The 26,256-nt window shown below is 41.7% G+C and overlaps 2 protein-coding genes across 6 annotated transcripts in view; one reads left to right on the top strand and one right to left on the bottom strand.

Annotated features, from left to right (window-relative positions):
- The window catches only part of LOC138827297 (translationally-controlled tumor protein-like), a 28,065-nt gene extending 20,500 nt beyond the window's left edge, over positions 1-7,565 (bottom strand). The window contains exons 1-4 of one of the 3 annotated variants that reach the window (XR_011372033.1): positions 7,294-7,565; positions 6,795-6,841; positions 4,749-4,837; positions 425-497 (exon numbers count right to left, since the gene is read on the bottom strand). Coding sequence is in view for 1 of the 3 variants with exons in the window: in XM_070022804.1 (XP_069878905.1) it covers positions 4,749-4,758 (10 nt within the window). In the remaining 2 variants the exon portion in view is untranslated. Of the gene's footprint in view, positions 1-424; positions 498-4,748; positions 4,838-6,794; positions 6,842-7,293 lie in introns of those variants that run through there. The other 2 variants (XR_011372032.1, XM_070022804.1) reach the window with 2 other exon arrangements.
- Positions 7,566-7,584: 19 nt separating this feature from the next.
- The window catches only part of LOC138827296 (apoptosis-stimulating of p53 protein 2), a 52,648-nt gene continuing 33,976 nt past the window's right edge, over positions 7,585-26,256 (top strand). For 2 of the 3 annotated variants that reach the window (XM_070022802.1, XM_070022800.1), the window contains exon 1: positions 7,585-7,890. In XM_070022802.1, the coding sequence (XP_069878903.1) occupies positions 7,864-7,890 (27 nt within the window). In that variant the 5' untranslated portion in view covers positions 7,585-7,863. The remainder of the gene's footprint in view (positions 7,891-26,256) is intronic. The other variant, XM_070022801.1, reaches the window with a different exon arrangement.

The following is a 26,256-nucleotide window of genomic DNA, read 5'->3' as shown; positions in this document are numbered from 1 at the left end:
ATTTATGTGTGTTGGTTTTTACAATGTCTTTGTAAGAGGAAGTAGTCAAGTAGGTAGTGTCTGGATACTGATATCCAGGGCTCTTTAATAGAGCTTCCTGTGATGAGGTAAGTATTCTATGTCTACACTAATGTTTTAGCTATTAGTGGCCATTAAAATAAAACATTTGGTTCCTAAGTTGCACTTGTCACATTTTAAGTACTCAGTAGTGACACATATGGGCTGGGAGTACTGCTCAGTCAGAAAGCATATGCTTGGCCTGTATGAGGCCCTCTCTCCAAATAAAAAAGGAGGTAAATGTACCTAATGAATAGCACAGTTCTAGAGGCCAGAGAAACAGTCTGGAGTTGGAAATTTAAAAACTGGACACACGTATAGATGAAGTTTAAGAAGGTAGGTAAAACCCAACTGTGATGGCACACACCTGTAATTCCAGCAGTTGAAAGGCAGTTCAGGAGGATCCTGAGTTCAGGCAAGCCTGGTCTACATAGTAAGATCTTATCTCAAAAAAGAAAAAAAAATGACTTATTTAGGAAGAGAGCAGTCTATGAAAACAAGAAGTGGCTAGGACTGAGAGTCAAAGACCTTTAACACATAAAAGCTGGTGAAGAACAAAGAATCTTCAAAGGTTATCAGACAGGTAGAAGGAAAACCACAAGATGTTGTCATTCAAGTCAAAGGAAAATCATGTGCTGGGAAGAGGAATGAGTAACAGCTTCCTGCCCCTGGCAGGAGGGTCATGAAAGACGAAGACAAAACACAGTTACTGGGTCAGTGAGTTAAGGCCACTGGTGACTTCAGCCAGACCTGCGTCAGAGGAGGAATGAGCTGAGAAGCAGAGGTGGTGAGTAAGGGGAGGTGAGGTCCTGGAGAGCGAGCTGACAATGGAAGAGAAGTCATGGATCCCTGCCCCACTGGTTACCAAACAAAGCAAAGCAACTCACAATCCAATCAAGGTAAATCAAACTGAAGTCAGTTTTGTAGACTAGCCTTCGAAGCACTGAATTTCTTACCATGTTATCAATTTTGAATGTTTTGTCATCAATATGAAGAGGCTTCCTCCCTACCCGGACGCTCTCAGAGGGTGGTAGTAAGAGCTAGACCAAAGCAGGTCTTGGAGGCCATGTTATGGAGCATTTATTTTTTGACACTGGTCCTGCAGCTTGAACTCAGGGCCTCATGCTCTCACTTGGTCTTTTCACTCAAAGTGGGTGCCCTACCATTTGAGCCACACATCCACTTCTGGCTTTTTGTTGGATCTACAGTCTCAAAGACTTTTCTGCCTGAACTGGCATTGAATTGTGATTCTCAGTTCTCAGCCTCCTGAATAGTTAGGATTACAAGTGTGAGCCACCAGTACCAGTATCGGCTTAAGAAATAGTCCTTTTATCCTTACCACAACAGACAGAAATCTAAGAATTACTTTTTTCTTCTGATTTCCTTTTTTTTTTCCTGCTTATGTGGTGCTGAGGAATCAAACCCAGGGCCTCATGCATGCAAGGCAAGCGCTCTACCACTGAGCCACCTTCCCAGCAACCCCCCCCCCTTTTTTAAAGAGAGACTTTATTCCAGAATCTAGAGCATACACAGGGAGACAGGAAAGAATAAAACTCCAGATATCACTCACCAGGCTTCAACACTTTTACCCTTTGTCCTACCCTCCCATACCTCTAACTCCTTTAACTGAAGGGTTTAATGCACGGGAGTGACATGATTATATGTGTGTTGAAAAGATCATACATCTAGATAACATAGATTTTCTGTTTGTTTGAGACAAGGTCTTTCTGTGTTGCCAAGAATGGCCCTGAACTTTTGGGATCAAGCAATACTCTCACATCAGCTAGCAGAACAGCTGAAACTACACATGTACACCACCTTGCCCAACCAGAAAATAAGTATTTTAGGTTTTTTAAGCCATACGGTCTCTGTCACAACTGCTCAACTTTGTTGTTATAGCTAGAAAGCAGTCCCAGACAAAAGCAAATGCAAATGTGGCCGTGTTCCAACAAAATCTTATTTACCGACTCTGAAATTTGAAATTCACATAATTTTATGTGCCATACAATCTGCTTTTGATTCCCCTCCTGATTTAAAAATGGAAACCACCATTTTTGGCCATACAGAAACAGGCAGAGGCCAGATGTGGCCTGTTGGGTAGAGAATGCACTGTAGTGGTAGGGTAGGAAGACCTGCTTGCAGCTACTGCAGGAGTCAGGAATCAAATCACAGCATGTGTAGCCAAGGGAGAAGAGAGCATAGGAAATATATTTAAAGTACTTTTATCAAGCACTTTCTGTGCCCTAAGCCCAATGGTAGGGCTGCAGATATACAAACGAACAAGTAGTTTTTGCCATTGAGTCCAATTAGAGAGACAGATGTAGACTTTGCTATGACGAGTGGTAAGAACTACAACAAGGTAGTATGGAACGTAGCTGAGATGTACTGACAGGTTCCTTTAGAGAAATGTCATACAGGACTTTCAACAGCAACATTTAGGTAAGAACTTAAAACAGGAGTAGAAATGGCCATATAGAGTAAGTGGGGAGTATATATTTAAGGCAAGGATATAAACTTCAGCTCCATCTTTCTTTCTTACTGAGGGCTATATAAGAGGGAACTGAACAAATTTGTAGGCCAAGAAACCTGTCAAATAACTATGGTTGACAATAATTGATTATATATTTCAAAATAGCCAGCAGAGAAGATTTCCATTGTTCTGACACCAAGAAATGCTAAGTGTCTGAGGCGATGGTATATCAAGTACCCTGACCTGATCTTTACACATTTTATACATGGATTGAAATACTACACTCTATCCTGTAAATGTCTACTATTATTATGTGTCAATTAAAAATAATAACAGGTCAAATAGTGGATCAAGATTTAACCCTAGCTACCTTGGTGGTGGAGACTGGGGAATCTGGGTTTGAGGTCAGTCAGCCTAGGCATCAATGTTTTTGAGATTCCCTCCCAAACAATGACAGGACATTTATCTGAGTTCCCTCCCAAACAATGACAGGACATTTATCTGAGTTATGAGGGACGGACACACAATGGCTGGGTTGCAAAGGCTGGTGCCTTCCTTGGGAAAGCACAAGTAGGAGGCCTGCAGCTCAGCCTCACCTGGGCATAAAGAGAGACCCTACCTCAACTTGTGAAAATGGACTAGAAGCACAGTAGACTCTGTTTAGCAAGCACGAAAGTCTGAGTGTAATCCCCAGTACCACAAAGAAATTCAAACAAAAAAATGAATTGAAAAATATAATACAGAAGAAGTGAAGCTATGGATCAAGTGCTAGAGTGCCAGTCTATCGAATATGGAAATATAATGATGAAATCCCCTTTTGGATAACTAATAATACAAGCCAACAAAAATATGTATCACACACATAATGTGTAAAGGTAGAGTGCCTGGTGAGAATAATTGGAACATTAAATGCCCTCCTGCTCCAGGCCGGGGCTACCTCCTCCATCTCTCTTATCTCTCTTACCCCTCCCCTCCTATTCACTCCACCCCGGCCCACTGCCCTTTTCACTATTCCCTTAAGGTACCAAAGACAAGACTGTCTCGGGACCATTGTCCTGCAGTTCCCACTGGCCAGAGTCTGGCTTCACCTTTGCTTTACTCCCTGGAAGCCTGTTCTGGCTACCTTGTCGAAAACAGACACTGTTCTCATGTTTGTTTGATTACCTACCCCCCCCCCCATAGCATTTATTATTACCTCATTCATTTGCTTATCAGCTAGCTTCCCAACTAGGACTATAAGCTCAGATAAAGAAGAGTCTTTATTTCCTTAGTGTCTGGAACAGAACTTGGCTCACGTGAGTACACTCCACGTCCACAGGCTTAGAACAGGCAGGTTCCATCAACCTCAAAGTGAGAATATTCCAGGGAGGGGGGCGGGAAACACCCAGAGAACAAATTGTACCAGAACTGAAACACATATGAACTTTTTTTTTTGGTCTTGCATTATTTTCTGAATAATTCAGTATGACAAGTATTTCTGATGAATTTATATTGCATCAGGAATGCTTTCAAATATACTTGAGAATGTGTGCCAGGTTAGATGCAAAAGCTGTATTTTTTACTACATAGCCTGGGCTAGCCTTAACCTTTAGATTTTCCCTAGTACTGGGATCACAAGGAGATTACAGGTGTGAACCAACACTCCTAGCTCTTCATAATGTAAGAAGCTTGGAACATTTGTAGATTTGGGTGTCAAGGGGAGTCCTGGAGGTTGTTCTCCTGGATATAGAGGCAAGAGTGTGTTAATAAAACAAATCAACAAAAGTGGGTGGGGAGGGGGGCAGCGGTCAGGGGCTGAAGGAATGAAATGGCAGGAATGCAAGCCTTATAGTCTCTATTTTATTGAGTAAGATGGAGAGAGGGGAGGGATTCACGTTTGAAATATCGAAGGGAAATGGCAAAGAGTGACAGGGGAAGAGAGACATTTGAACTCAAGCTAGATTAAGTATACTGTGTCCATGGGAGGGGTGAGGTAATTTGATTTATCTTTCTTGGAGTCACATAAGAATTACAGGGTGAGGAGAACCAAGTAAAGGCCCTAGGAAGAATAAGGTGAAGGTGAGGGGTGCAGAGAAAGTGAAACCTGAGAGGTACAGCTAACTCATTGGAGGGTCATGAGTGGAGTGCTACTGAATCTAAGGGAATGGGACCAAAGAATACACAATGTTTCCTTGGCTTTATGCAGTGGGTGATGAAAACCACAAAAAAACAAGAAACATACCTTGCTCCATGGCAGCTGGGAATTCTCAGTTGGCTGGAAATGAGTTTCAGGAGGAATTGCCAGCTGCTATCCTGTCCTTCCTCCCTTCCCTTGGGCAGGACATTTGTAAAAACAAACAGTAAAGAATTTTATTCCAGGTCTTTCCTCCTTACTTCTGCTTTCATTGGAATACTTTTATTGCTAAGCCAAGGTTTTAAATGTTCATAGTAAATATAATTTGATATTGTGTGTGACCAGTTTTGAGGTGGTAATGAGATAGGATTTTTTCATTCAGAACTGAAGGTTTAGTGATGGGTAAGAATTTGCTTTTTTGGTGCAAGGAAGATCCTATCAACTTGCAGGTTAACAACAAAAGAATACTTGCTTTCTCCAAATGTGTTTATGGTCCTCTTATCTCTGCCTCCTAAGAAGCTGGGATTATCTAAGTATAAAACACGGTCCTTAGCAACTAGTGGTAAGCTTCACCTTTTAGAAAAAAAAATCTTGGACTTCTCCTATATCCCATATTTAATCTGTCTGGAAATTCTGTGGTCTCAAGCTTTTAAAATATACCCCAAATCCATTTATTTTTTTTTTCCCCCACAGCCACTAATATGACCTTTGTCCAAACCATCATTTTCTACCTAGATTAATGTAAAAATTTCTAACAGGTTCTCTTTCAGTCTGTGTTTTACAACAGCTGGAAGGATCCTATTAAAATACAAGTCAGCTTACAGCACTTCTGTGCTGAAAACCTTCCCAGGGCTCCTCATTTCACTCAGAGTGAAAGCCAAATTCCTTATAATAGCTCACTAGTCTCTACATTATCTGATCCTTTGTATCACCTTGCCTCATCTCTACAACTCCCCTTCTTATCCAGTCTGTGCTAGCTAGTCTGGTCTCCCAAATGGTCCAGGAATACACCAGGCAGGCTCCTCTCTCAGGGTGTGTGGGTTCCTCCCTTTGCCTGGAGGTCTTTTCTCATGTAATCACGTTCTTCATTTTGCCATCTCCTAGGTCTGTGCTCCCACAGCACCTTTTCTGTAAGGTTGCCTTAACTATTTAAAATCGCCTCTTTTGACTCTTTCTTTCTTTAACCTCCTACTCTTTTCTACTTTTTTTTTTTTTGGTCAGTTGTAGGACTTGAACTCTGGGCTTGTTCACTGTCCCTCAGCTCTTCAGCTCAAGGCTAGCACTCTACACTTGAGCCACAGCACCCCTTCCAGCTTTTTTGCTTATGTGGTACTGAGGAATCGAACCCAGGGCCTCATGCATGCAAGGCAAGCATTCTACCATTGAGCCACCTTCCCACCCCTCTTTTTTACTTTTATCCTAAGCCATAAGAGGTTTATTAGCTATTAATGTTCTTAATCATTGACTTTATTATCTATTGGATTTTTGTTTTCTTCATTCTTTTATCTCCAGTACTTAGGTTGGGATTCTGTTAAATAATGAATGCAGGGACAATTTTCTCTTACTTAACTAAGTATAATCCTCCTAAAATACTTAGACTTCAGCTTTTTTTTTTTTTTTTGAGAATGCTATGTTCTAATTGAATCTGCCAAAAGTTGTATTTCCAGAGATAGTAGTTGGGATGGCACAACAGGGTGATTGATGAGGATTTTGGTGAGGGATATGTAGGGTTAAAAAGCTGTCATTTGTATTTTTAGATACTGAATATTGAACTCAGGACCTCTTACTTGTTAGACAGATTCTCCACCACTCACTATCCATATTCCCATTCCTTTTTGCTTTAGTTACTTTTCATGTAGGCTCTCACTTTTCTTGCTCTGAGAGGTATATTATTGGATCCTACTTATGCTCCCAACTCCATTGGATGACAACTGTGCACCACTATGCCTAGTTTTTTTCATTAAGATGAGGTCTCGGGGAACTTTTGGTCTGGGCTGGCCTCCAACTTGATGTTCCTGATCTCCAAAAGCATGAGCAGTGGCACCATACCTGTGTTGTCCATTCTTGAAACTACATACATTCTGGTGTTCGACTCATCTTAATTTTCTAGAATCATGTATAACAAAGAAAAGTGATTCTGAGTGGATGACTTACCCAGAACTAAGCTTCTAGGAGGAAAGGTGCATGACATCTGTCCGCACCTGATGGAAGAGGGTTCTGTAAGTACCTTGGCTACTCTTTTAAAGGAAGTCATTGCCATTTTCCCAGGCCTTCGCTTTCCATCCTACAAAAGGCCAGGATCTCCCATGTGGGAGTGTGTTCCCACGGCCTTAGAAGGTCAAAAGCTCCTCAGAAAGCCGCTTTATATCTATTATTTACTTTGTGTCAACATATACCTAACAACAACAACAACAAAAACCCGACTACAAAACAACAAAAACCCCATCACTTTAACCGAAGTACTTTAAAAATAACATTTTTTTGACATATCTGCTACCATGGAACTTTTAAGTTAGGATCTGGACGATGGCAATGGAGAGGAAGCATCCAGACACTCGCCAATCTCCATTTTGTCGGGACGACTCGGGTCCCCGCCGCCTCCGGCAGTCGCTTCCACCTAGCCCAAGGATCCGAAGGTAAGGGGTGCAACTACCGTGCTCAAAGGAGGAGCCCAAGCTGATGATGGCCGCACGCATCCACGGGCTCATTTGTTGTCTTCGGTGTTTGTGGTTCTCCGGGCTCCGCCTACCAGCATTCAGGTTCCGCCAGAAAGCGCGTCCCCGAGCCTCTCCACCGCGCGCCCCCGACGGCATTCTCGGCCAATGGCGAACCCTCGTGTCCCGCCCACCGGCAGGTGCGCGCATGCGCCTGCGGCGATCCGCGGGCGGGGCCGGCGCGAGGGGCGGGGCCGGCGGGGGGCGGGGTCAGGGCAGCTCCGCGGGGGCCTGGCTGGGATTAGTTGTTTCGGAGGGACGGAGAGAACCCCTGGGCTGTCGAGAGCCGTGCGGAGACAAAGCCGCGTTCGTCGCGGGGGGAAGAAGGGCTCGTCCGAGGGTGGGATCCGGGTTCGGTGGCGTCCCAGCCCGCCAGGGGACCCGCACGTCGCTGCCTCGCAACAGGTCCGCCGCGTCGCGCGTGGCCTCGCCCTCGCTCCCCTCCCCCGCGCCCCCCGCCCCCCGGGGCGCCTCCGCTCGTCCGGGCGGCGGGTCGGCCGCCGGCTTCCATGCGGTTCGGATCCACAATGATGCCGGTGAGCGGGTTGGCGTGCGGGGGGGACCGCGGCGTCGGGCCCGGAAGTGCGCGAGGGCGGGGGGCCGTGGGCGGAGTTGGTCCGCGTCGCGGGCGAGCCTGGAGTGCAGTCCCCGGGGTCAGGGGATCCGAACCCCCGGAGTTTGAGCCGAGGTTGAGGCGCCAACTCCAGTTCTCGGGATCCCTGGCGTGGGGGGTTCGGCGCTACCCTGGGAGGATCTTCACCCCCCCACCCCCAAACCAAACATTGCCCAGGAGTTAGTTGAGCCGCGCGCGGGTGGGGTCGCCCCTCGAAACTTCTCGGCTCTGGATTGAGCCCCGAGTCTTGAAGGTCAAGGGGAGCGGAGCCGGGCGGCGTGGACGCGGTCCTGGATCATTCTCATTGTCTAAACTTTGGTACCGGACGGAACAGCACCTGGGAAGAGGGTGCCCGGCGTTTCCCTTGGCTTTCGATCTGAGACCGCGCAGCCCGGTCTCTCTCACCTCTCGGTGGAGACGAGTTTTAGCCGAGGCAACCTCTGAAGTTTGAGTTCTCGGCAGAACCGTCGGGGCCCGGTTCCCCGCGGACCCCCCCCCCCCCAGCTGGGCGGGGGATGAGTGCGTTCTGTAGGTGCCCCGCCGGCACTTGGCGTGGCCTCCCGGTCACAGGTGAACTGTGCGTTTGAGACGCTACTCCAATAAATGTCTCTCTTTTTTTTCTTAAGCGAGCTCAGAAAAATCTGGCGGGTCGCGGTGGCTTTCTGCAGGGGTTTGGGAGAGCGAAGCCTCGTGGAAATTACGTTCGCTCCGTTCCCACGGAAGCCGGGGCAGCAAGCCCAGGTTTTTATGGCTCCGTTTGTCCAAAACAAAGGAACAGACCGACCTTCATTTTGCTTTTGCAGAACCTGTGCAATGGACGTTCCCCCCCGCCCCCCCAGCCACGTATTGGCCCCCCTTAACTTGTGTCATGGAGGACAACCCAAAACTTGAACGTACTGGACAAACATAGCTTGATTAAACCCTAAGTGGTTTGGATTGGTTTGGGATGGATTGTCCGGCTAGGAATCAAGGAATTTGGAATTGGTAAAAGCGTTTTGCCTCTTCGGGTTATGAAGTTAGGTTTATGGTGTGAATGCTCAAAATCTGTGCCAGGAGTAAGGCTGAAGGGTTTTTTGTCCCTTGAATTTACTTTTCTTCTACATGAAATTGCTTTAGCAGTGTGTGTGTGTGTGTGTGTGTGTGTGTGTGTGTGTGTGTGTGTGTGTGTGTGTGTGTGTGTGTGTGTGTGTGTGTGTGTGTGTAAAACAAGGAAGAGAGAACAGGTGTTTGTTGTGGTATAGCTTCTTTAGGGATTAGTTCTATGTCAAGGTATCTCTTGGGGTTTCTTTTAAAATGTGGGGACATTTTCCTTCCCCCAACTACATATTCTTTCATATCATATCACTAGACTTCTTAAAAAATTGGATTCCAGACAAAATTCAGTTCACGAATAAGATTTTTCAGACTGCTTTTCTGATGTTAGGCTAAAATCTTAACAGACTTGATGTGTTGTGGTGGCAAGCTCACCAACTTTGAAGTCAGACTAACCCCTTTAAGATTGAACAGCTCCTACTAACTTCAGTGACCAAAGGTTTTTATTTTTATTTTAATTTTTTATTTCTTTTCTTTTCCCAAATGAGGATGGGATGCTAATTCCAGTTAGGTGTTTTTTTCTGATTAGAGGTACTGTTACAGCCCAGCTTAGAGTGTTTTAGATAAAAACTGCCTGAATGATTAGCTTGGTTAAACTGGAAATTCTTATGCTGTGATACATAAATATGGGAAAAAATTTTATTTATGTTATTCATGTTATTCTATTCATGCTATATGGGCTTTTGTACTGTGGTATTTGGGATGCTTGGAAAAAAATTATTTTTCATTGGTGGGAAGCAGGGTCTTTGCACATGCAAGTGCTCTAACTCTTTAAGTTAGAGCTGGGAGTGGAGATATGGCTCAGTTGGTAAAGCACCAGCCTTGAACAAAAATAAAACAAATGAGAGTGCAAGGCCTTAAATTCCAGCCTGGTTACCCCCCCCCCCCCAGTTACCCCCCCCCCATGCTGACTAAGGGGTGGGAAGTATTCCAATGGTGTAACTCCTTTGAACAACTAAGTAACAGTTTAACAAAATAAATACCTGGAAACTGAAAGACATTTTGTCAAGGAGGGAGGTGTAGGGGAAGGAGAGACAAGATGACTGGAAATGAAACCAGGTGACTATATGGATGAGGTTAGGAGAGATGGAGGGAGAATGATGGGGGCGGGATGGGGGGTGGGAGTAATGTTGATAATACTCAGTGGGTTGGAGGCATTACTCAGTTGGTAGAGTATTAATGACTGAAATGAGTGAAAGCATCTGGTACTCAGTTTGAGTTCTGGTCTTGGACCAAAAAAATTCTTTGTAAACTAAAGATAATTCAAAAAATTAAAAATAAAGGTGTTTTGTTGGTATCTTTAGCTTTTAATGTGATTGGATTCTTATTCTATAGTGAATAAGGTTTTGTTGTATTTATTATTTTGGAAAACCCCAACCAATTTCTCAGGAAAAGCATGCCTAATATGAAAAGATGAATAATCTCAGAATGTAACTAATTGCCATGATATACTTTTTTATTGTGTGTATATATATATGTATAATTTTAAAGCTTACCATTCTAACCCTTTTTGGGAGATGGGGATTGTATTGGGGTTTCAACTCGGGGCCTACACTTCCTAGGACCACTTGGACCATGTACCCAGCCCATTCTAACCATTTTAAACATACAGTTCTGTAGAATTAAGTGCATTCTCTGATTTGTTTTGAAAAGCATTATATATTAAGAATGTGCAAATAAATGGTGTTCATGTGTTTTCTCACCAAATAGCACAGAATCAAGTGGTGTAAGTGGGACATGAAGTGATAATTGGACCCCAAACCAGAAGTAGAAGACACATTTCAGTAGGATAACTAAAAATAAATAGGCAAGCTCTGCTAACCACAATAGAGATAATGATAGGGTACTGCAGAGGGAATGATAATTACTCTCATTTTCAGATACCTGCCATGTTTAGTATCTCTGATTCTGTGGTGTTTCTATAGCTGAGTAGGAGAAACTGATTAATCTTTCAAATTTCACACCTTATTTTTCTTCAGAAAAAGGGAACTATTTGTACATTGAGAGCGTGCTCTGTAGTATTCTGTCTTTGCATTTGATTTTTCAGATGGAGACATTTATCCAAAGTTTTTTTCAGCCATTTGAATTATGTTAGGTATCTTTTTTTTATTACTTTCATTTTGTGAAGTGTTAGATTCGAATCAAAGTATGTTTTGATGTTAGAGCATGACTAACTTTCAAAGCATCCATTGCTCTTTTCAGATAATTGTATGAAAATTCCTACTGTTCCTGCTGCTGAAATGATAAATTAAAAAAAAACCCAAAATCTTAAATTTCACAAACGACATGCTGTATTTAGGCCAAATACAGTAGACTGCCAGAGTGCTTGAATTTGTGTGTGTCATTTACTGGTAAGAAATGACATGTACTTGGCATATGTATACCTATACTAGAAATGTTCTGTGTATGAATTGTCTAGTACAATAGTCACCAACCTCATGTGGCTACTGCCCTGCAAATGTGGCTAAGTACACCAAGGGACCAAACTTAAAGAAATTAATTTGAATTCTGTTAGTCTCATGTGCTCGGTGGTGACTGTAGAACATGCAATAAAACGCAGTGTCATTACACAAACTACAAAGACAATAGTTTCCAGAAAATAATACCTTATTTACTTATTTGCTGGTATTGGGGCTTGAACTTGGGTCCTTGAACTGTTGCTTATTAGATATTTTTTTTCCCTGAAGGCTGGAAGCTTTTTCTACTCTACCACTTGAGCCAGACCTTCATTACTAGCTTTTTGCTGGTTAATTGGAGATGAGTCTCTTGTATTTGTTGGCCTGGACTAACTTGGAACCATGATTCTCCAGTCTCTTATCTTCTGAGTCGCCAGGATTATAGGTGTGAGCCAATGGCACACAGCTATACTAGTTTGTTTTAAAAAGCCCAATTGAACTGATCATGGCTTATTTTGAAAATTTATGGCATTTTACCTTTCAGCATACAGAGATGTGATTTTTTAAAATATGTTTTAAGATCTGACTGGGACATTGTATATTTTTTGTTCTTAGCAATTTGATACTTAATCAGTAGAATTTTTATTTCTATGGATTGACTTTGTGTAACTTGTACAACTATAGCTGGTAATTTTTCTTTAAACACTTTGGTTAATTTCAAAATTCTACCTTTTTGGTGTGTTTTCTTGTGGTATTGGAGTTTGAATTTTCAGAGTCTTGTGTTTATGTCCTAGCTGGTTCTAGACATTGATCTTCTTACTTATGTCACCTGTATAGGTGGGATGGTGGAAATGACAGGTTTTTGTTGGTTAAGATGGATCTTGGGAACAACAAAGCTTTGTACATATTTTCCAAAAGGAAATTGTGTGTGAAAACCAAAGTCTTTCAAGTTACAGATTCAGAACACTGCATTTATATAATTATGAGGTCTTCTGAAAGAATTATTTGCTATTGAGTAATAATGTAGAAAGTTAGCTTAGACCAGGTTTTATTTCAGAATAAAGTGTAGATTAGGTTGTCAAGTTCCTATTTTTATATAATTGTAATTGTCAAGGGTTGCTAAGTCATCTGTTTTTAAAATATGCAAAAATATCTCACAGTTCATGTGCTGTAGCCTTGTTGCCTTATGACTTTGATTATATTAAATATGGAACACATTTTAAATTTTTTGTAATTTTGCTTGTCTCAGAGAAATTAAATTTAGATTGTGTAAAGAAACTTAAAGTGCATTTACTTTTGATTTCAGAATTAAAGAGAATTTCCTTATCTGGAATGGTCTCTTACTCTTTTTTTTATTAAATTTAAAAAATTGTTACTATAAAGGTGATATACAGAGGGGTTACTGTTTTATAATTTAGGTGGTGAGGATATTTCTTTTTGGACAATGTCGCCCGGTCATTTCTTCATATACTGCTCCTAGAAGCAACTCTTTCCCCTTTTTCTCCCCCCAACAGACAGTAAAAACAGTAAGACAAAACTTTCTGTTGTGAAGCTTTTAAGGAATACTGTGACTTTATCACCTTTGGTAATCTACCAAGTGTGTGCCACTCCTTAAAATGTCTTTCTAAAGCTGATTTAACATTAACTCTGAACAGGTCTTGAAGCTTAATTGGAGGAACTAGCAATACATGCTGCTGGGATTTCTCATCGTGTATTGTAAACCAGCAGGTATCTCAAAGAATAGGAATGTAATGTAAGAGCTTAGGAATTCAGGGAGCTCTCAGCTCATACCGTTTAATGCTGCCAAACACTATTTAAACACTTATGTTTTGATAGCGCGCTAGGTACCGCACAGAACATTTTTCTTTAATCAGTTGGAATTGAGAAAAGAAAACAGATAGTATGGCTATGTATGAAATATATACTTAGGTTGGAGTGGTGGGTGAAACTTGAAAATTGTACATCTCTTTGGGGTAAGCCAAGAAGTTCTGGTCCTTAAAGAGATCTGTAGATGAGCAGGAAGTACTTAGGGGACAGAGTAAAACACTGAGCATACTGACTTGTCAGAGGAAATTTGTCTTATGGAAGAAAGGCATATTTTATTTATTTTTGTGCTGGTACTGGGACTTGAATTTAGGGCCAGGGAGCTCTCCCTCAGCTTTTTTGCTCAAGAATGGTACTCTACCATTTGAGCTACAGCTCCACCTCTGAAAGGCAAATTCTAAACAATGAGAAGGAAGAAAGTTTCATAGAGTTAGTGACTGTAATTATTTTTATCTTGTCTTCTGCATAAAATGTATTAAAATAGTGATTAATTTGAATGATAATAGAACCGAATTCTCAGTGAAAATGCCTGTTTTCTTGTCAATAACTAGTGAACTTTTGAACACATAACACCATTTATTTTTCTAGAATCAGCTTTATAACAGTACTACCTTTATTTCGATTTATGTAGGTTTCAATATCTCTTAGGGCACAGGCATAGAAAAATAGTAGATAGGTCATGATTATACCACTCTGAGTTACTAATAGTGAAAGAAATATGGTTACAGCAATTTATGGATCTTCCTTTGTGCAAGAAACTTCCAGCCCCAGGTGGGCTGGAAGCCCTGCTCTCTAACTTCATTCCCAGATTAGGCCAAAGGCTTCTACTGGAGCTTTCTCTTGGTTGTCTTATCTGATCCCCTTTACATACTGTGAAGTAGAGCTTCTCATTCTCACTTAACAGATAAAGAATTTGAAGCTTAGAGGGTTTAAGTAATTTGCTCTTGGTCTTTTTTCTGAAATGAGATTTGAGCCGGGTCCAGATAGAAACCCATACCCTGTTCAAGATCACAAATACCTGGGTTATAGTGTTTTTAGATATATTTGCAGAGCAATCAGTAGTCTTGATATCATCTTTTGGCTATGGTAGCTTCAAATATTGCACTTCAGACTATAACTGTAATTACTGTTGAAGTAGAAAAAGGAAGACAGACATCTTCATTAACATTGGTCAGTCCCTTAGGAGTTTCATGTAATGATGTGATGGTACCTGCCCATGGGCAAAGAAACTTCGTGTGGTGGTGTTTTTTCTTCTAACTCATACTACTGGGGAGATCTGAAATGTTCCCCAGCTGCAGGTAAAGTGAAACAGGTTTGGGAATTAGCTTTTGTAGGAGGGGTATTAAACAATACTCTTTTTTTTTTTTTTTTTTTTTGCTGTGGTATGTTTAAGTAGGGCTTGAGGGCAATGATGGAAGGTAGGAAGGAAAAGCGCAGAGGTGCAAAAGGATGCTGGGAGATTGGAGAAACAGAGAATGTCTGCTGGGAAATCATTGCTACCCCCATTCCCCAGCCATTTCCGGTTGTTTGGATGGTGCCAGAGGACCTGAAGATGGAGATGGGTGACATTTTGCCTGCAGCCTCAGGATTGTTTGTGTCACAAATTCTGTGGGATTACGCTAGGAACTTATCTCAGAGGAAATCATGTCAAATCATATCTCTTCATTCTTTCTTACTGATTGTTTTCTGATGACTATTTTGAGTATCACCTGTAGAACAAATATTTAGTCGTATCCACTGTATTTCTGTTCCTTTTCTAAATGTCCTAAGTACAGAAAAGAGCACAACACTGAAGAGCTTAACTTTCATAGAGTTTATGAGGAGTTTAGGTGAGGGAGACAGGAAATAACCATTAATGAAAAATGTGAAAGGATGAGTCCTACTTAACTGAGTTGGGCTCAGTGACTGGTATGGCTACTTTAGGTGGTCAGGAAGGTGACATTTCAGCTGGACTTGACTGCTAAGAAGCGGTCAGTCCTTAGAGATGTGCAGGGAGAGCATTTCAGTAGGGAAGAATTCCTAGGGATCGGGGTAGAAGAACCACTGGACTGGAGGCTAGGGGAGGCCAGTTGGCAGGGGAGAAGTGGGAGGAACTGAAGTAAAAGAGTTGGCAGCAGATTTTCCCTGGCTGTGACTAGGGAAAGAGTAGGGTAGACATTGGAGTTGTTTTAGGTTGGAGAGTAGCATAATCTGATAGGGAAAGCTTGCTTTGTTCTAAGATTAATGTGACCTAGAAGCACCAATGTGAAAGACATAGGCAAGGAAGGGCAAGAGTGGGAAAGGCTTAGAATTCCACCATAGAAAGTCTATGGAAAGCTGTTGAAAATAGATATTTATGCCCAGTTGTTGGGAGAAATTGGTTGTGGACTTAAACTGTTACTTTTTATAATGCTTTACTGATTTGCTCTAAGTGACTGGTGAAACCCAGGAATAGTAGAAGATCCTGTCCTGTGGATGGAAGGGAAAACTCATCCTTTTAATCTCATCTGAGAGCCCTGGAGAGCTACACAGAGCAGTTTAAATTTAAGCTTGTCACTGTGTTCTTTCAAGCTACAGAAGGCATATCAGGTTTCTTAAAGGAGCCTTATGCTTTAGAACAATTTACTCTTGACTCATGACCACTCTGTGATACTCTGGCTACTTCCACCTAAATGTTCTTTGACTTTCCCTCCTCCTCCTCTCCCCCCTCCATATTGAAGAAAATCAGACCAGAGCCTACTTTAATTTAATGGTCTCTTCATGTACATGTTTTTCTGAATTACAAAAAGAACTAGATGGTAATTGTTAGATGTAGGTCATTTTTAAAAAATGGGTTGATTTCTTGAAAGAAGGGGGCTGTTTTGGATAACATTTGTTTAAGTAGCGAGAATCTTGTAGTTTTTCATTAGCCAGAGTGTTACCTTAGCCCTTTTTCCTGTTTTCTCCTGTAGTTGTTGGATACTCATGCCTTTAATCCCTGTCTTCAGTCCTGGTGCTTCTGATCAAATCTGTTTTATACCTTCTTTCTTACATACATATACCTTATACCTTTTTTCTCCAACTGTTGTTTACTGCTTCTTCAACCCATTCAGTGTTGTGCTGCCCTGGTGGTCTTCCCAGCTACTTCGTTTTTTATTCCCTCTCCAGATTTCTTTTAAGACAGACTTTGAAGGGCATAAAAGGAAATTTCTTTGTTATCTAGCCCAGTGGATTTCAGCCTTTTTGTCTCAAGGATACATTTCCATTCCAGAAGCTTCAGCCATATTGTGGAATGGTCAGAAAACTCAGTATTAGAGTTGGTAGTTATGCTGGGCTGTGATGCCAGAGAAGTAGCCTTCCTGCCTTGCCCATACAGAAGGGCACGTGGTCACCATTTCCCTCAGCCTTTCTTGGAGCTGTGTCTCACCATGTAGGGAGATCTGTGTAGTGCCCCCTTTGTGTCTCTGAGGATTCCCTGGGCTAACTTGGGAAGTTACACTTCTTTCTTTCATTTTGCTCCTGAGTACTGGGATTATTGGTGAGCACCACCATGCCTGGTTCAGTAGTATTTCCAGAATCACTTTGATTCTGTGTCTTTCTGTTTTCATTGGACCTTAGGTATACCATGAGGAAGTTCTCATATGGCATGGCTCTGTAAGCTCTTTCAGGGTGTGGGTGCCTCATGCCTTTTCATCCCGGTGTTCTCAGCATTTAGCACAGTGTTTGCCATGTTGTAAGGATATAATCAGTATTGTTTATTAAGTTATGAATGGATATGTATTGTTGTTTCTTTATTTTCTTTGGTGCTGGCAGTTCTTGCCTTCACATCCATTGTGAAGGGTGGGTAGAAGGGAAAGAATTAGAAGTAATGGATTAGCTAACTCATAGCATCTTAGAGTTATTAGTGAATAAATGTGAAAACCAGAATGCTATATATAACAACACTTGTATGTAATGTAAGACACATAAGCAGCATGGCTTAGGTTAGGAGAAAGCATACCTACATTAATCTTATAAAATAGTTGTGCAGGGCAAGAATTCATTATTAAATTCATATTTTTGGGTCTTTAATTTATTTGTAGATTGTTTCTGATAGCCAGTGAAAGCCGTGTAGCTTCTTCTAGGTGTTCTGCTTTGGAATTAGATCTCTCTCTAAATTCATCTGGGGTGTGACTCAAGTGATAGAAGTCTGGAGTTCAAACTTCAGTGCCATCAAAAATATAAATAAGTAAAAAAGAAAGAAAAATCATTTCTTGGTTTATGTCCAAATAGTCTGGAACATGTTGTCACCTGAGACAGTATATGGCTTCAGAAAAGCTCACTTTGAACCAATACCACATACCATTTATGGATAAATGTGTCTTGGTTAAATGTACTGACAGTCTTGTTCTAGTATTCTGTTAAGGTCTCCATCTTCCACAGACTTTTGACTCAGAGTATCTTTAGTGTACTTGAGTAGATACATGTTGCAGATTTGTTGTGGGTAAGTCTGAGTATATTGGGGGGGGAGTGGATAGAATAGGGGAGCAGTGCTTGGTGGTCACAGAGGCAAAGAGAACATTTACTTCTGGAGCTGGATGTTTTGTAGCAGAAGAAGTTTTATAACCTCTGAGTCATCCTGGGCACTAAGGGACAGTGCCTATCTAGGAAACAGATTAAGCTACTCTGGGGAGAGAAGCGATGGAAAGTATGGGTTATTTAGATTTTTCTTTGTGGTTCTATCTGTTCTTTTTGCTGCAGGGCCTTTTCGTGGAATGTCTTCCCCCAGACTGGCTGGCTTTTTCTTATCACAATTTGTTATTCTTCTCACTTCACTTTTCTGATTCCCATCATATTAATTTATAGAGCACTCTCTTTTCTTTCTGCCCCAAAGAAGGCAAGCTTTCTCATCACTGTATTCTCATGACCTAAACTGTACATATGTGCAGTGCTCAATAAACATAAATGGACAAGTGAATCAAAGACCTTAAAGTCAGGAGTTGTGATTGAGAAAGCTGCAGAATCAGGAGAGAGAGAGAGTGTCTGGCGTGGAAGTCTCAGTACAGAGGTGACTGTTAGCCTGTCTATGTATATGCAGTGGTTATGTTAACCAGTGGCTATGATCAACAGGTAGCTTGTGTTTTTCAATATACACTGACATTTTGCTTCAATTAACCAAACTTGCTGTATTCTCCCTCACCCAAATGTTAATTATCTTAGAAAATGATTATGCATTCTAAGTGAATGGAAAGTCAGGACATTTCTTCCACATGTAATTTTTTTATGGAATATGGATCCAATTAATACTAAAGATTACATACTTTTTTTGGTTCCCCAATTGGTTCCCAAAGGAATAGTGTATGATATTAAAAAATCCACTGGGTGTGAATCTATGATTTTGCTTTAACGCAGATCTGGCTGGTAGAAACTGATGCATGTATGCAGAAAGTATGCCATGAAAGAAACCAGGCCACTCAGGGATGTCACTCGTGGAAATAGACGGGGATTTTAAAAAGCAGTTCAGTGGCCTGAAGAGTAAAGTAGGTGGGACAAAAGACTCGGACAGCATGCCAAGCCTTTGTGAGCAGTGGTGTCCAGTAACCATGTTGAAGCTGGAACCCATCATGGGGAAGGTTGGAGAGTGTCTCCAAGAGACAGGCTCATAGATGGAATGTGTCAGGGGCTTGTCCACTCAGAATCTGGGGACAAAAGGAACAGTTTGGGCTGAGATCCTGAGCTGCATAGAAAGGGCAGCCTCATCTGTAACCAGGGCAGAGCATGCTCAAGGTAGGGAACCTGAGCACCCCACCCTGTGTACATTTCCTGAAGGCAGAGTGGCCACAGGAGCAGAGTGGACAGCCAGCTCATCCCTGAGGAGCAGGAGGCAGAATGTCCCAGAAGACTAGGATGGTTTGGATCTAGTTTCTAGATCTCTTTGGTTGGGAAGAATGTTGGTGTGTGAGTTTGAGATAGAAGCTGTTTGATGTCGCTGTGTGTGTGTGTGTGTGTGTGTGTGTGTGTGTGTGTGTATGTATGTGTGTGTGTGTGTGTGCGTGCGCGTGCGTGTGTGTGTGTGTGTACACGTACGTGTATTTGATGCTGGGGGTGGAACCCAGGCATGTGCTAGACAAGAACTTTAACCACTCTCCTCTGATGTAGCTGTTTCTTAGTTCAGTCCCTTTTCTGTCAGTGTTAAGACAGCAGTTGAGTTATGGTCTGTGAACGTAAAGGAGACTCGGTAGCATTCTTCTCCAGAAAGCACTCTGGAACCTTCCTTCAACCTTCATGAGGATAAAACAAAATACAAAAACAAAGGGCTAGCTCCCATGAATTTTTCCACTGAGGATCTACCAGACTCAGAACCCACCCCCCTCAGGCTTTGTTCTAATCTCACTACTCCATACTTTGAGGTGTTAGGGAGTTTCCTGTTGTGGAAGTTGAGGAGGAGGATTTGTGGTATTCTTTTCATAGATGGTTCATTTTTTTCTTTAAAGGACAGTTTTTTCAAGGTATATATATATGTTTTTCTCCTAAGTAAACCTTGGGTAAATTCCAGTTTTCATCGGTGACAACTCTAAAAGCTTTATTTCCTGTCTGTATCACAGCATCTTCACCTCAAGTTCCTTTTTTTCTTTCTGTGGAGTTTCATGTGACTTTTATAATCAAATGAATAAACAAGTCTCTGACTGAAAGTAAATTTCTTGTAAATGCTCTAGCCAATTTTTTTTTTGGTATTTGCTCTTGGAGAGGTCATTTAAATTTTAATCTTTAATAATGTCTCTTAGAAAGTGAATTACTTGGGCTGGGAAGTTGGCTCAGTGGTAGAGCGCTTGCCTTGCATGCATGAGGCCCTGGGTTCGATTCCTCAGCACCACATAAGCAAAAAGAAAAAAACCGGAAGTGGCGCTGTGGCTCAAGTGGTAGGGCACTAGCCTTGAGCTGAAGAGCTGAGGGACAGTGCTCAGGCCGAGTTCAGGCCCCACAACCGGACCAAAAAAAAAAAAAAAAAACAGAAAGTGAATTACTTCTTCCATCAGTGACATAATAGTTACCATGAGTCTATAACAATGGAGCTATAAAATAAATCTATGGTCTATGCTCCCCCCCCCCCCCCCAGGTTGTGAGGCTTGAACTCTGGGCCTGGGCGCTGTCCCTTTGCTCTTCAGTTCTAGGCAAGTGCTCCTACTGCTTGAGTCACAGCGCCACTTCCAGTTTTCTAGTGGTTTATTGGATAAGAGCTTCAAAGACTTTCCTGCCCAGGCTGGCTTTGAACTGCGATCTTCAGATCTTAGCCTCCTGAGCTAGGATTACAGGTGTGAGCCACCGGCCCCTGGCTTGACCTATGCTTTTTAAATGAAAATTATCTGTGCCCTTGGATTCTTAAAATTCGACATCAGATTTGTGTTCTTGGACTTCTGGAAGTCTACGTCTTTGGCATGAAGCCTACCTTTGGCATGAAGTACTATGCAGAATATGTGAGGGTGCTTTATCTTCTCCTGAGCTTTTTTTTTTTGGAGATTGATTGCAATAAGAGGTAGAAATGGACTGTAATGTGGCTCAGTGGTAGATTGCTTGCCCAGCATACATGAAGCCCTGGATTCGATTCCTCAAGTGCTAGCCTTGAGCAAAAGAAGCTCAGGGACTGCCCAGGCCCTGAGTTCAAATCCCAGGATTGGCCAAAAAAAAAAAAAAAGGTAGAAACAAGCATTAATCATTAAGTGTGACTTTTAAGGTGCAAATTATTTTATGAATATTTCAACTTTGAAAATTTTTAAAGGTTTTTTTTTTTTTTTTTTTTTTTTTGGCAGTACTAGGCTTTGAACTTAGTGCTTGGTATTTGTTAGACAGGTGCTCTACTACTTAGGCCATGCCCCCAGACCTTTAGTCTCTGGGATTTTTTTTTTTTTTGGTCAGTCGTGGGGCGTGAACTTTGGGTCTGAGCATGGTCCCTCAGCTCTTCAGCTCAAGGCTAATGCTCTACCACTTGAGCCACAGTGCCATTTCCTGCTTCTTCTGCTTATGTGGTACTAAGGAATCAAACCCAGGGTCTCATGCGTGCAAGGTAAGCACTCTACCTCTGATCCATCTTCCCAGTTCCTGTCTCTGGGATTTTTGAGGTAGGTTCTTGGTTTTCACGCAGGCCTGCCTAGACTGTGCTCCTTCTGTTTTATTGTTTCTGTTGTGGCTGAGATGACAGGCATTCACCACCACACCTAGCTTTTTCTGTTGAGATGGGTATCTTACAGATTTTTAATTGTTTGTCTCTAATTGGTCTGGAACCATGAACTTCCAGATCCCACATAAGAAAGATGACAGGTATGTACAGTGCTCAGCTGTTGGTTGAGATAAGTTTTTGTGAAGTTTTCCCCCCTAGCTGGCCTCAAACTATGATCCTCCCAATCTTTCCCTCCTGACTTAATTTGACATCTGTATCTGCTCTCCTAATACCACTGATTTCAATTCTGTGTTTTCTTTTTCTTTTTTGTCAGTTGTGGGGCTTGAACTCTGGGCCTGGGTGCTGTCCATCAGTTCTTCAGTTCAAGGCAAACGCTCTGCCTCTTGAGCCACTGTGCCACTTCTGGTTTTCTGGTAGTTTATTGGAGATAAGAGTCTCATAGACTCTCCTGCCTGGTCTGGCTTTGAACTGCGATCCTCAGATTTATCTCAGCCTCCTGAGTAGCTAGGATTACAGGCATGAGCCACTGGCACCCAGCCAATTCTGTGTTTTCTATACAAGTAGTTTCATTTGTACATTCACATCTATTTTAAAGGGCTATGCTCTATGACTTAAAGTTCTATTTTATAACATTAGCTTAACATTTTTCTAACACTCTGTTAACTCAAATGGTAATTAGTATCTTGACATAGTTTTTCTAGCATGTGTATTTTAATTTAAACAATTTCATGATGATGGATATTTAGTTTTCCATTTTATTGTTTACAGATGAAACAATAAATCTCCAAGCATTAAATGCTTTTCTTTCAGTTCTTTGGGATAAATTCCGGGAATAAGGTCACAAAGAATTTCATTTTCCAGATGTGATTTTAACAGTTGATAATACCATCATTGTGTCTTTGAGTGAATCACTTCCCTTCTACTTCACCTGTGTGGGGTTCTATTTTTAATTGAAGACTGTTTTATAGCTATACATGGTACTTCATTTTAATTTATATTTTCTAGTGCATTTATTTGTGTTGTCTTGAGTGTTCTTTTATCTCTTAAAAATGCTTGCTTGTTTAATCTCTTTTCCATACAGCTCACACTGTAAAAAGTGTTGCTTATGATTTGAAAAGAAGCTAACAGTGTTACGTGGCCACACAGAGGAGCTTAGCTATCTGTCATCCACATCTGCCAGCAAGGGAACAGAAGCATCTTTCTTGTTGCTACCTGACCTATACACATTGGGAACATTTCCCAAAGCCCAGTGGCTTATTGTCCTGAGACATGAGTGTGCCTGAAAATGCTGATGTAGACTCTTGATGGAAATAATTTACATCAAAGGTTCTCAGAAACCCATCTATGGCTTAGTCAGTGAAAGTCAGTTTCTTGCCACAGGTTCCCAGAGGATTTAGCTCTAGGAAACACCATTTTGCTTGCTTCCATGTGGGAAAGAAGCCATACGTACATTGTATATATGGAAATGTCACAATGCACTACCATCCTTGCCCCCTCGTACAACTAATATATGGTTTGAAAAAATTATGAAGATGGTATTTGGAAGTACTACATAGTTTAAAGAATTGTTTCCTTATGTTTTCCATTAGTTTATGCCTCATTACCAAAACCTCAATCTATTTCTGGTCACATTAATCTTTTTCTTGTTCAAATTTTTATTGTATGTACAATTTCATATAATTTATACTAAACTATTCTCCAGCTGTTCTGTGAGTAACTTTTTTCCTCAGGATATTTTTATATTTTGCATAAGCAGCATGCAGTGAGCTCCATTTAAGAAAACTGTGTTAGAGACAGTGTACAGTTCAGCTGGGTGCTGGTACTTCAGGACTGTAATCCTTACTAATCAGGAGCTTGAGATCTGGAGGATCTCAATTCAGTGCCAGCCTGGGCAGAAAAGTCTGCCTTGTCCAGTTAACTAGGAAAAAGCAAGGCTGTTAGTGTGACTCAAGTGATAGCCCTTGAGATCATGTCCTGGTGCCAACCCTCCTTCCCCAAACAAAAAATTACAATTAATTGGTTTCTAGTATATTCACAGGGCTGTGCAAACCATTACCATTAATTCCTAAAGGTTAATCACTCCCCATCCCTCCCTCCCTCTGTCTCTAGCTCCTAAAAACCATTAGTTTATTTATTTTTCTCCATAGGTTTACATAATTTGAACATTTTATATGGATGAGTCGTGAGCTATATGGTTTTGTGTCTGACTTCTAGCACTTGTAATTTTTTTTTTTTTTTTTTTTGGTTGGTCGTGGGGCTTGAACTCTGGGCCTGGGCGCTGTCCCTCAGCTCTTCAGCTCAAGGTGAGCGCTCTACCACTTGAGCCACAGCGCCACTTCTGATTTTCTGGTGGTTTATTGGAGATAAGAGTCTCAGGGACCTTTTCCTGACCGGGCTGGCTTTGAACCATAATCCTCACATCTCAGCCTTGTGAGTAGCTAGGATTACAGCCGTGAGCCACTGGCACCTGGCTCCACTTGTAATGTTTTCAAGGTTTAACCATGTTGTAGCTTCTGCCATCACCTTGTTCTTGGAAGTAACTTTTATTCCATTTTAATGTAGTAGACTTTTAAGATACCTATGTGTTTTTCTTGAAAGCATTTTTAAAATTTTTTATTAGCATATATGAATTGTAAAAAGTAATGTGCTTCACTATGCCATTTTCATACATATATTATATACCTTGATCATATTTACCCCTCATTACTCTTTTGTTCTTCTCCCCTTCTCTGCTAATCTTCTCCTCAAATAGTCCCCCCTATACTTTCCTATCTTTAAAAAAATTATTATCTGTAGTTGTACAAAGGGGTTTCAGTTCATCATGTCAGTTTATGAGCAGAATGCATCTTGATCAGTGGCCCCTCTTCCATTATTCTCCCCCAATACTCTCTCTTTAATCTAGAGTCTACATATAAGGGAAAATACACAATGATTTATTGAATCTGGCTTGTTTCATTTAGCATGGTCCATTTTCCTGCAGATGATATACTTTCCATTCTTTTTCATGCTTGAATAAAATCCCATTGTGTACAGAGCACATTTTCTTTATCCTTTCACCTATTGATGAGAACAGGGGCTTATTCCATTTTATGATAACAAAACCCTGCCTTCACTAAACATCTCCTTCATGTATAGCTCCAAGTTGTCTACCTGTGTTAAAGCACAACACCTCAGAAGAGTTATCGGTACTGATTATCTATGCTCCTTTCTTTCCTCAGGTTCTCTAGCCTGTTCCAGCCAGGCCCTGTGTAAGGCAGTCAACAGCATCTTTTCAGATTCTATGACTCAGCCCTCATTTCTGAGACCTCTAAGTCTCATTGACTCAGTTGATCCTATCTTCCTTCCTGAACCTCTTTCTTTGCTTGGTTTCTGGTGTATTACACTTCCCAAGGCTGGCTGGCTTCACTCTCTTTTTCTTCCTCTTCCCTGCCCTCCCTCACCCCCCCCCCCATGCACCTGCCTTCCTTTCCTTTCTTTCTTTCTTTTTTCCCCCCCTTTCTTCCTTGTGATAGTGATGAATCTTTGTCTCTATGGGACTTCTTCTGGGTGTTTGACTTGCTCAAGGCATTAAAAATGAGCTTTCTTTTCTGCCACTAGCTGCTCTCATCCAGTCTTAGGACCTCTATGTAATGTCTGGGAGGTATCTCAAATGTGACATGTCCTTGTCTGTGGGCCCTTTTCCAGCCTGTTCCTCCTCCTTCATCTCAGTAAATTGGCAACAAATCAAGATTCATTTCTAATATCTGTCCACTTTCATATCTTACATCCTACCTCTTAATTGAGCCTTCTTGGCTCTGCTTGCAGAGTATCACTCAGATCTAGCCATTTTTCACCATCTTCATTCTGCCTACAGTCTGTGTTACTACATTAGCTCATATGTGCTGTATGTATTTCTTAACTGGTCTTCCTTACTTCTCCTGTAGTCTCTTCATGTAAAACAGCCTCTGTGTGTGTGTGTGTGTGTGTGTGTGTGTGTGTGTGTGTGTGTGTGTGTGTGTGTGTGTGTGTGTGTGTGTGTGTGTGTGTGTGTGTGTGTGTGTGTGTGTGTGTAATGACATAAATCACTTTACAATTCAAACCTCCCCATGATTTCTTTTCTAGATTGAGAATTCACATACCATAACTAAAATTGACCAGTCTGAAGTATGCAGTGCTTTTAGTGTATTCACAGGTTTGTGCAACCATCCCTGATTCAGTATTTGTCACTCTACAGAGCAGCCTTATGTTCACTGGCAGTCACTCCTCAAGCTCTTCCTTTCTCCAAGCCCATGGTATCTACTAATCTACTTTGTCTCTAAATGATTTGCCTCCAGTGTGTCATAACATATCATCTGAATTCCTTGTTAATGGTCTTAGATAGTGGTTCTCTGTGTGGTTTCTGTACTGTGTCCACTCCGTCTGAGAGCTTATTAGATATGGAGAGTCTCCAGTCCCCTTCCCAGATCCATTGAATCAGAAACTCCCAGGATGGGGCCAGCAATCATCTCAACAACCCTCTGTCCTTGTCAAAGTTTTAGAATCTCTGGCCCATAAAGATGTGGCTTCTTACTTGCCTCATTGAACTAATTTTCTGTAGTCTTCCCTCTTGTTCCCTCTGCAGTGACACCTTATTCTTGCGTGGCAGCTTTTCTATTGGTTCCTTCAGTTTGGTGTGTTTATTTCCCAGAACTAGGCTTATGTGTCTACTTTGTGTAGGTGGTTGCTTGTTGCACTGGAGCCTTCTGCATAGTACGACAGAAGGCTCCTGTGCTAGGAACTTGGGTTCCTCCTCTCCTTTCCTGTGCCTTGCCTTGTGGCCAGGAGGACAACTTCTATAGGCTCTCTTGATACTTGGCTGCTCCAGTGGGGCAGGAGGTAGAGAGTA

Source organism: Dipodomys merriami, unplaced genomic scaffold, assembly GCF_024711535.1.
Source record: "Dipodomys merriami isolate MVZ:Mamm:240054 unplaced genomic scaffold, mDipMer1.0.p SCAF_153, whole genome shotgun sequence".
Taxonomy (NCBI): domain Eukaryota; kingdom Metazoa; phylum Chordata; class Mammalia; order Rodentia; family Heteromyidae; genus Dipodomys; species Dipodomys merriami.
The sequence above is the reverse complement of the archived record's forward strand: the minus strand, read 5'-3'. Positions and strand labels throughout refer to the sequence as shown.